An 11570-nucleotide genomic window follows, 5' to 3' on the forward strand; every position below is an offset into this window, starting at 1 on the left:
TCCCATTTGAGGAAGGTTGGTGATTCCTTGTCCTGCTCAGATATGATAAGGTTAAAATTTATGGGACAGGGAGTGACTTCCAAATTCAGGGTGGAAATATACTCACTTTGTGTGATGACTCATGGGCCATGTAGTCCCGTCCCTAGCGCTGTTGTGACAGATGAAGAGGAAAACTTAGGTTTTCCACCGTTTCAGCCAGAATTGGAGCTTTCACAGCCAGAAATGGAGCCCCTGCACCTGCAGGAGATTTGCCTCCCAGAAGGTTCCCAAACAAGCCCTGAGCCAAAATCTCCCCCTTTTTCTCGCCGTGATTATTGTCAACAACAGAGAGGAGCTCAACAGGCTAATCGCAGAAGCCTGAGAATCGCGGCCAAACAAATGGTTGATTAAACCTGCTTCCCATGGGAATCTTTAGGGAGTCATGCATCTGGACTCAGAGAATGGCTTTCGGTTCTGGTTCCCCAGAGAATTGTTCTCTGGCGGGAAAACGAGACCCTACTTAGGTGTTTTGCCCTCGTAGGAATCTTGCGGAGTCAATTCGTCAGCTACGGGAGTAGGTTGTGTGTGGACTACGCTACTCCCGCGGTCGAGTTCTTGTTCCTGTTTCCAGCCCTCCCTTGCTTCTCAGGACCTTGCCTTGCTCCACGGACCTTGCCTTGTTTTTGGACCTCGCCACGAATTTACCACGGATCCTGTCCTTGCTCCACGTTCCTTGTTGCCTTGAATCAAGCTTTGTGTACCAAGAATCAAGTTTACTTCCTAGCCTTGCTTAAGTTCATGGATTAAAGGACCTTGTCATCTCCCCTCACTTTGCTTGGCAAAGTGAGTGTTTCGGTTATTGGATTACAACTTTGGACCTTACTATTTCATATTGGACATTGTTTCCCTGGACTATATTTGACCCTTCCTGAAAGGTCATCTTCTGAACTATATTCTACATTTACTTTTATTGACTTTACATATTTCCTTAATAAAGATATTAGATAGATTCTGGCCTCTGTGTATGGTTATTGGTGCTCTGCAGCCTGGGTCGTGACACTTTGGACAATCCATTCTGCTCCCAGTCTCACGTTGTCCAAGTCCCCAACCCTCCAGAACCACTTTTCCAGGAAGCAGAAGAAAGAATGGTCAGGAGATAAAATTCAATCTTAGAGAAGGGGCATGCATGCTCGATCATTAGCATCATGCATTGAATCTAGTTGTTTCCTGCACTCCGGCTGTTTGGATACAATCTGCTCTACTTTATGTATTTTAGGGTTGACTGATCCCAGTAAAGTTTTGCAACTGACAAATCGTAATCTTGTCAATGTTTATTGTTTTCAAATGCTGGCTATTTTGGCACGGCACCCAGTACACCAATTACCACTGGGACCACCTGTAATGGTTTATGCCAGAGCCTTTGCAGTTCAATTTTGAGGTCCTGATAATGGTTGAATTTTTATGTTGTTTTTCATCAATTCGACTGTCACCTGGTTTGGCAACATCAATAATCCAAACCTTTTTATTTTCCACAACTGTGAGGTCTGGTGTATTGTGTTACAAAACTTTGTCAGTCTGCATTCGAAAGTTCTACAGTATGTGTTCATTTTTCACTACCTTTGCAAGTTTGTGATCCCACCAGTTCTTTACTACTGGCAGATGGTACTTGTGGCATAAATTCCAATGAATCATTTGGGACACATAGCTGTGCCTCTGTTTGTAGTCCGTCTGTGCGATTTTCTTACAGCAGCTGAGAATATGATCATATACCCCCAATGGATGCCATCTTGTTGTGGTGGTGGTGGTTAGGGGCTTAACTGCTCCAAGGACGCTGGAAGCTGTGCTGGCGATAGTGTAACTACCAGCAGGTCCAACCAAGCCAAGAGGTCTCAGCTGAGGAGTGGAACTAAGAGTACCTAACCCATTGGCACTACGGAAAAACAAACCAAAACAAAGCCCAGGATAAAAAGGACCATGGTGGATGCTGCCAAATCTGGACATCTATTGACAAGTGGGCTACAGAATCAAAATACAAATGAATGGTCACAGAATCAGCAGAAATATATTATTATTATTATTATTATTATTATTATTATTATTATTATTCAGGAGCCTCCGATGGCTCAGTGTGTTAAAGCGCTACGCTGCTGAACTTGCAGACCGAAAGGTCCCAGGTTCAAATCCGGGGAGCGGAGTGAGCACCTGCTGTTAGCTCCAGTTTCTGCCAACCTAGCAGTTCGAAAACATGCCAATGTGAGTAGATCAATAGGTACCGCTCCGGCGGGAAGGTAACGACGTTCCATGCAGTCCCACATGGCCTTGGAGGTGTCTACAAACAACGCCGGCTCTTCGGCTTAGAAATGGAGATGGGCACCAACCCCCAGAGTCGGACACGACTGGACTTAACGTCAGGGGAAACCTTTACCTTTTACCTATTATTCTGAAAGGCCTTGAAAGCACCCAGTAACATAACTAATGGAATAAATTGCTGGGTTCTAGTAACAGTCCTTCTTCTGAAAAGCAGTAGGAAACATACAAATTCATCGTGCAAATGCCTGGGATCTTTAAGTACAACCCAAAGGAAAGAAACCTCTCTCCTGCAAGAAAAAAAAATCAAAATGAAAACCCTTACAGCAGGCATGGTCGAACTTGGGCCTTCCTCCAGGTGTTTTGGACTTCAACTTCCACCATTCCTCTCAGCCTCAGGCCCCTTCCTTTTTCCCCTCAGCCGCTTAAGCGGCTGAGGGGGAAAAGGAAGGAGCCTGAGGCTGTTAGGAATGGTGGAAGTTGAAGTTCAAAACACCTAGAGGAAGGTCCAAGTTTGACCATGCCTGGTGTAGAGGCACCCACAATTTCTTTTATAAAGGAACGGGAAAGGCCCAATTGTGGGTGCGCTCAAACTAAACTCACCACCATCATCTAATTTCTCCCACAGAAAGGGGAGGGATGCAATTGAGTCTGTGCTGTGACAGTGGTCACGTGACGGAGCAAGTCACGTGACGCAGAAGTGAAGAGACGCACTGCGGCTGCGCTTCTCGGAGGTCAAGATGGCGGCGAGGGCACCTGGTGAGTGGAGGAAGCACGGCCACTACGGACGGGGACAATGTTTTCTGGTGTTTAACGTGTTAAGAGGGCAATTGAGAAGGCTGCTGAAGCGGGGGGAGGCGAGAAGGGGATGATAGGGCGCCTTGAGATTTCTGGGCCAAAGTCAGGCCTCATGTAGAATTAATGCAGGCTGTTGCCACTTTAACAGCCCTGGCTCAATGCCATGCAATTGTAGGAGCTGTAGTTTGATGGGGCGCCAATGTTCTTTGGCAGAGAAGGCTAAAGGCCTTGTAAAACTACGACTCCCTTGATTTCATGGCAGCTCAAGTGGTGTCAAACGACTAATTCTACAACGTAGGTGCACCCCTTGAGGTCTTGGGGTGCTCCCAGTTGAGTTATGTCTTCAGTACCCACCTTAGTTGCTCACAACTCTTTCAGACACAAAGGGAAATATAGGGAAAATAGGAAATAACCCATGGAAGCTTATAGTGGGAAAATAAGCAGGAATCATAGCTGAAGGGACTGTTCCCAGATCAAGGTGAGATGAGGGAATTTATTGTGTTGTCGAAGGCTTCCATGGCCGGAATCACAGGATTGTTGTGTGTTTTCCGGGCTGTATGGCCATGTTCCAGAAGTATTCTCTCCTGACGTTTCGCCCACATCTATGGCAGGCATCCTCAGAGGTTGTGAGGTATATACCTCACAACCTCTGAGGATGCCTGCCATAGATGTGGGCGAAACGTCAGGAGAGAATACTTCTGGAACATGGCCATACAGCTCGGAAAACATACAACATTCAGGGAATTTTTTCTTTTCCCTTTACTGAGGGAGGTGGTTCCAGCTAGAAGATGGATACAGAGCAAAAAAAAAGGCTGCATTTTGGCACCACAACAGCTGGCAAGGAAGGAGGAAGCTACATAGACCAGGCACCCTCAAACTGCAACCCTCCAGCTGTTTCAGCCTCCCAACCCCCAGAATTCCTAGCTGGCCAGGGCTTATTTATTTATTTATTTATTTACATCATTTATATTCTGACCTTCTCACCCCGAAGGGGACTCAGGGCGAATAACAGAACACATATGTGGCAGACATTCAATGCCATTTATACACAGACAGGACAGACAACAGATAGAGGTCTGCCTCAGCAAGCGATTGGCACTTTAGCAAAGAGAAAGGGATAGGATGATAAGGATGAGAAAACCAAATCCATATTAAAATATTTTCACAATGTGGACACACAACTCTTTTGTCTCTCCAATGTTTGCAGAATGAGTTGACTTTAGCGTTTAGTGCATTGCAACTGCCCTTTCTTTGGTTGTACATATAACACTAGATGGGGAACATGCAATGCAGCCTGTGCTTTGCAGCAGGCATAGACAAACTCGAGCCCTCCAGATGCCCTGGACCACAACTCCCACAATTCCCAACAGCCAGGCTGTTAGAAATTGTGGGAGCTGCAGTCCAAAATATCTGGAGGGCCCAAGCCTGCACAGGCCTGCTTTCTGGGAAATGGAGACCCAAACAGCTGGAGGGTTACGGTTTGAGGCTACCTGACATAGACCCTCCCTGGAGAGTCTTCAAAATTGCCTTACAAACTGTACCCAATCTTCTGCTAGCAGAACTGGAGATTGGGCCACAGTTAAGATGCAATATGGGTAAAGCAGGAAGGTCTGAGTCTGTAAATATGGCATGTTAAGTAAGTCTGAGGGTGCATCTACACTGGAGAATTAATGCAGTTTGACACCACTTTATTTGCAATGGTTCAATGCTATAGAATCCTGGGAATCTTTTGATGAGGTGCCAGCGCTCTTAGCCGAAGAGCCTAGAACTCTTATAAAACTACAATTCCTAGGATTCCAAAGCACTGCAAACTGCATTAACTCTATAATGTAAATCACCGCTTTTAAAACTCTGGGTCCCAACCATAAATGGGACCCTCTTGGCTCAATATTGGGGTCATGAAAATTTTGGCAACAGTAAAAGGTTTCTGAATTCCATCCATTTACACAAATCTTTTGGCAACAACATGCGGTATTTACAGTGGACTCTGCAGAAAATGCTTCAGCTGTACTTCATAAAAAGGAAAATCAGCCAGTTTAGCCAGCCTTGAAAATGCTGATTTATTGTCAGTGACTATTTATTTTTTATACTTAAAATGTGGAAAGCAGTTTTGAGTGGTAAAAGTTTAAGAAGCCCTGGTGTAGATGCACCCTGAGTTTTCTATGAGTACAGTCAGAGTACTTGTCTGTTCAGAAGTGAAACACTACAACACTAGAGAGTTGAAGGAACCATATTATGTTAGAGTTGAAAGGAGTCCCTAGGCTATTTAGTTTTGCCTCTGCCATGCAAGAATATACAATTACAGTACTTCTGAAGGACATCCACCAATCTTTGTTTAAATTCTGCCAAAGAAGAAGTGTTCACTGCCCTTTGGGCAGTCTATTCTGTCATTGAACAGTTGTCACAGAAAAAACATTGTCCTTAAGGATTATATAGAATCTTTTTTCATGTTTCCAGAATCCATTTACTCATGCTCTAATCTAGGAGGTGAAGCTTCTCCTCACATTGCTGCTCCAAAAAATCTTTATCTGATTCTATGTAGGCTCTCCAGTCATCTTTAGCGTCTTGTAGCAGATTACACTCTTTCTTGACACATTTTGTCTTTAGAAGTCTTTTATTCTAACTGATTAAATGGTTGGGGCGAAGCAGAGGTTAGGTTTGCAAAAAGCTGGTTTCAGAACCTAAGTAATGATTATCTTGCTTTCCTGTAACAGACGGTTGCAATAAGGAAAATGCAAACAGCCCTCAAGGACAGCAGTGAATGCCAACCTTTTCACCTTCCTTTATACTGAGAAAGAGTCAAAGTCAGTCTTCTCTCTAGCCTCATTAGAAATTCTGTTTTATGTTACCAATAGTATATAAGTAAGTCTGCATTAGAAAAATGAGTTTGGCTCTATAACGAAATAATACCTTGAGTCAGTGTACCTACAAATTTTCATGTTGCTACTTAATATTTTAAATAGGAGTTCCTAAGTTAGGAACATATATAAAAGTTTTCCCTTGCTTTCAGAATATTTTGAAGCATTTTAATACTGCTGATTTTTTGTGAGCCTGTAAAAAACAGTGTAGCCAGATTATCTTTGTTGTTAACTTTCTTCATGTATGTAAATTTGGATTAAAAGTTTTGTAGACTTCCTTTGTCTGCACAAATTATTGTACAGGGAGTCCCCGACTTACAAACATCAAATTTACAAATGACTCATAGTTAAGAATGGGAATGAGGCAACAGGAAGTGAGAGAAATTACCTCTCGGAAGGGAAATTCTCTCCTGTAAAAGTGTCTCCACTGAAGTTTTATCACTAATCCTTGCTTCCACAACAAGACACATTTTTCAAAGTCCAAATATCACAGGAACAAAAAGTGAGGTGAAATCTTTTGAACGGCACAATCAGCACAACAAAATCCACAGTGCTGTTAGCCCTTCCCTATTTTATCCAAAGCTAATATATATATGCCTGGAGTGACACTTTTAAAATGTACCTGTTCTGATTTACATACATATTCTACTTAAGAACAAACCTACTGAAACCTATCTTGTTCATAGTAACTTAGGGACTGCCTGTTCTTGGTCCTTCCATCTAAATTAATGGTGATAATTCATGTTTCTAGCTGCAGCCAGTGGTCGTTTGCTTGACGGTGTGCGGAAGTGGTATTACAATCTAGCTGGATTCAACAAACTTGGTAGGTGTTTTGACTTACGTTTACTGTGAAGCCCTTACTGCAAAACAACAACAACAAATAAAGCACAACCCCCCCCCCCCCTCCCAAAAAAAAAGCCTGGTATAGTTTTAATATAACTGAAATAATTTTTAGTATGACAAAAGATGCATTGTGGCTTTTGTGTACCAGCTGGTAATATTTTAAATGTGTGTGAGTTACGGTTTGTTGTGCTTACCCATCGGCCAGAATTAACTGATCCTTTATCAGCATTTGATAGTCACTGCAAGAGTGAGGCTATTTGTCCCTGAGCCCTTGTTGCATGCCTTCATATAATTTCTGACTTTGAGCAGCTCTAAGGCAAACGTATCACAGTATTTTATTGAGAAGATTTGCTCAGAGGGAGTTTGCCATCTTTCTGAGGCAAGTAAAATGTGACTCGCCAGTGAGTTTCTATGGCTAAGCAGGGATTTTGACCATGGTTTACCAGACCTCTAGTCCAACACTCAAACCACTATCCCATGATGTCTTTCAGGGAAGCAAATGTTTTTTCCACTTGCTATAACTTGCAGATATCTTCAAAGTGAAACACATACCTAGTTAACTATGCAATCCGATAAGTTGGTCCCATTGTGTTCTATACGCTAATAAGTATGTACAGGATTGCAGCCTAAATTACTGCTAGGAAAAATGCTGCTTTAGATAATGTATTGCTCTGCCTTACTGCTAGAAAATATTCTAACCCATTCATGCAATTTATTATATGTTCTTTGTTTTTTTCTGTAGGATTGAATTTGGTTTTATAAATTGTTCAGTTTCTAAACTATGGTCCTTGGTTTCAAAGTTGATAAATCTGCAATTACGGCGAATATAAAGCCTGTTCTCATTGTGCCTGTTAGACAGTATTTGGTTAGTAAGTGGCCTATTAGTTCTTTACCAAGTAAAGGTCCAATCTTAATATGGATGAATAGGCTAATGAGACTCAGTGGGGAGCAGCATTTTGTGTACTTGTTTTCAGCCTGTTCAGTTTAAAGTACCGTATATACTCGAGTATAAGCCGACCCAAATATAAGCCGAGGCACATAATTTTACCACAAAAACTGGGAAAACGTATTGGCTCGAGTATAAGATGAGGGTGGGAAATGCAGCAGCTGTGGGTCAAATTCAAAAATAAAAATAGATATTAATAAAATTGCATTATTTGAGGCATCAGTAGGTTAAATGTTTTTGAATATTTATATAAAACTGTAATTTAAGATAATAAGACTTTAATAAGATGAGACTGTCCAACTCTGAATACCTTTATACTCAAGTACAAGCCGACCTGAATAGAAGACGGCCAGGATCCTCACTCAAGTATAAGCCGAGGGGAGCTTTTTCAGCCCTAAAAAAGGGCTGAAAAACTAGGCTTATACTCGAGTATATACAGTATATTTGTGCTTTATTTCATGATTTTTTGTGACTCTTAACAGATTTATGTGTGACATGACTTGCCCTTGGTATCCTACTGAATTCAATGAGTACTAAGTTGAGACATGTATAGTGTGTCCTTTTAATTTTCATGGAATCCAGGTTCAGCTAATTTACAGTGGAATCTTGTGTGTATTCAGAATTGAGTTCTGTTAAGCTAAACAGAAGTTATTCTCAAGTAAAGAACTTTGGAATCCAAAATACATACTCAAATACTGTATTCAAAACAAGCCCAAACATTTTACTGCTTTGAGCAACATAAAGGACTTCCTTCATAATTTAGGCTGATACATTATGCTGGTGTCAGCTTAACTGCACTTATTGAATAACGGTAACTTGATAAGTCAGCATTGATGTAGGTTAAAGAATTTAGCAGTTCAACTCCTGGGAGGACTAACAATAGTATGAGATCAGTAAATTTGTAGTATTTGGCACATTTATGATTTTCAAAAAATTTAAAACCTGAGTTTTGTACAAAATAGTGTATATACAGGGTGTTCATAAAGTCTCTTTACCATTTAAATGGTAAAGAGACTTTAAATGGTAAATATGCTTTACAGACATCCTGTATTCCCAAGAGAGCTGCAAACTGCTGCATCCTCTGCTACTTAAACATATATATATATGTCTTAGGGGTTTTTTTCTATTATTCTATTTACAAGATAAAAAGAAATGCAAACATATATGGACATTGATTGTGGTGGGTGAGAATAAGTGCAGAAGCCTGGTATTTCAGATTTTTCTGAGCCTTCACATTGCAATTTTTGGATCAGTGTATAAAGCAATGTCTTACGTTTGGCAGGCTTATTTTAATGTGTCTCCCCCAGACTGAATAAGAGGCTGTAGTCTAGAACAAATTGTTCTTGTGCTTGAGAGTGGGAGAAAGGTGTCAAGTTGGACATGAATTGCTACACAGACAAAGACCTTGATGGTCTTAAACTTTAGCTTTATCTGTCTTTTTTGGTGCTTGACTAGTATTTTGGTTAACATTTTGCAGGACTTGTGCGAGATGATACAATATATGAAGATGCAGATGTGAAGGAAGCACTAAAGAGACTTCCTGAAGATATGTACAATGAAAGATTATTTCGCATCAAGAGAGCATTAGACTTGACCATGAGGCAACAGATCCTTCCTAAAGAACAGTGGGTAAAATATGAAGAGGTATGAATTTACATAAATTTGCAATGACTTAAGCCAAACAGACAACAATATAGGAGTTTGTGTACTTTGACTGAAATTATCCTTCTATGTTCAAATAGTTGTTAATATGCTGTTAGGTTAGTGCAGTAAAATATGTTCAGAAAACAATGTTACATCATTCTTTAGACCTTAAAGCCTTTAAGTTATACTCAACTTTATAATTTTATCCATCTTGATCTGTAAGAGAAAGTTATAAATTATCTAATGCATATATTAAAAGATGGTTGTCAGTGTCTTGCCATACCTGAGCATGATGGCATTACAGATATCCAGGAAAGGTCTGTGCAGATAAGGAAAAGCTTTCCTCCAAATAATTAATAGGACCAAGGAGGACAAAATGAACTGACTAAGTCTGAGTCGTAGCTGAAAAAAAGAGACATTTTCTGATGTCAAACATATCACCAAGATAAAGAGTAAATGGAGACAATTGCAAGCTAACAGCTAGTATTAGATGAAATGACTTTGAAAGGTTACACCGAGTTTTGTAACACCTTGAAAGCTAACACATCTAAGTGGGACATATGGTTTCTTGAACTAGTTCTCTCTATACCATAGAAGCTTAGGCCATAATTATCTTTGATAAGGATGGAACTGTTTTCTTAAGAGTGAAAAGCTCCTGAACTGGCTTGGCTTACTTCTCTTCTTCATTATAAACATTTTAAATGTTTAGTCAAAACATGTCCTAATACTTTAGTAACTAGAAAACGTTTGGTAGGTCCAAAAGGCTAACTGCATCACTGTAAAAGTGCATAAAATGCACTTTTGTAGAAGCAAAAAAAGGCCTGTTGAATTTGAGCTTCAGCAATTTAAAATTTTTAAAAAAATGTATTTTCTCTTCCCTACAACAGATAGTTTGTTAAGGGTGAAGTGCTGCATAGTCAGCATTTCTGTTAAACTTGCTTTTACAGTAAGATTTACCCTTTTCCAATATGCTTAATGTTCTTATTTTCAGGATAAACCATATCTTCAGCCATACCTGAAAGAAGTCATTCGTGAAAGACTCGAAAGAGAAGAATGGGAGAAGAAATAATTGCTGCTGTCATTGGTTCATGCAAGTGTTCGTTTCAAAAAATTAAATTATATGATTCAGGTAGGGACATCTGTTGAGCACTTCTGAGGTTTGAAAAGAAATCTGTGCAACTCTTTGCTCATTGGTATGTGTTCATCCAACTCAAATAAACATTACCAAATCTTGGAATCCTCTCTCCTAAATTGCAAAGAATTTGTTCAAGTCTGTTTTAGCGACATTCCCTGCCAACATGGTGATCTGTGATCATCATTCCAGTTGATTGAGTAATCCTGTCTGTCATAATACAGCTGTTTCCTGCAGCTGAAAGGATAGATAAGCAACAGCATTTGCAATTTGTTTCTTCTGATTCATTTTTAAAACAGACACTCATTTGCAAAGTGGCTATATATATATATATATATATATATATATATATATATATATATCTCCATCATCACCTCTTCCCGCCATGGACAGGGATGCAGCAACATAAATATTCAACAGCAGCAATGCTAGATTGGAATTACGTAATCCTTATCATGTCTACCCAAACAAGTGCAATGCTACATTAATAATATCTTAGGAATCTCTGTTTCCTGCCAATCTTTAAATAAAGGCAATTGCCTCATGTAACCTGAATTTGTCATTTGGACAAATTTACTGAATTACTGAGACAAATCTGGTTTGCATTCTTCAGCCACACTGACCATAATTTGAAATAAAATCCCATTAGGATCAAGAGGACCTGCTTGGAGTAAAAGGGTGTAGAATTCAGTGATCAGTGTTGAAATGTGTTGCTTTATATGAGTAAGCAACTGTCTCCTGCTGAGCATTTGTCCATGTTAGTGAGAAGAAAGTAAAGTAAAAACATGGCATCACCACTTCTGTAATATTCAACACTGGGAACAAGAAAGCCCAGGGGTCTCCTGAAGTTACATATTGGCCCAAAGTAAAAGTTGGCAAAGCAGAAGCATGTGTCTGTTTTCTCTACTTCTTGAGTCTGTGTGAATTTACTCTGTAATGCAATCAAAGTAATACAGATAATTCCTATTAGACATGCAGAGTTGAGTGATTAACTTGTGGTTCAGTAAGAATCACATCTATAGCGTATCTCCCCACACTGAATACAAATGAAGCCACTTGAGTT

General features: G+C 40.2%; 1 protein-coding gene across 1 annotated transcript; it reads left to right on the forward strand.

Moving 5' to 3' along the window:
* Positions 1-2910: 2910 nt before the first annotated feature.
* LOC100564580 (cytochrome b-c1 complex subunit 7) lies at positions 2911-10612 on the forward strand. Its single transcript, XM_003219514.4, has 4 exons — positions 2911-3045; positions 6694-6765; positions 9209-9375; positions 10367-10612. Exons 1-4 carry the CDS (start codon positions 3027-3029, stop codon positions 10442-10444), a joined length of 336 nt encoding a protein of 111 aa, XP_003219562.1. The 5' UTR covers positions 2911-3026; the 3' UTR covers positions 10445-10612.
* Positions 10613-11570: the final 958 nt, after the last annotated feature.

The sequence above is a fragment of the Anolis carolinensis genome, chromosome 4, assembly GCF_035594765.1.
Source record: "Anolis carolinensis isolate JA03-04 chromosome 4, rAnoCar3.1.pri, whole genome shotgun sequence".
NCBI classification, from domain to species: domain Eukaryota; kingdom Metazoa; phylum Chordata; class Lepidosauria; order Squamata; family Dactyloidae; genus Anolis; species Anolis carolinensis.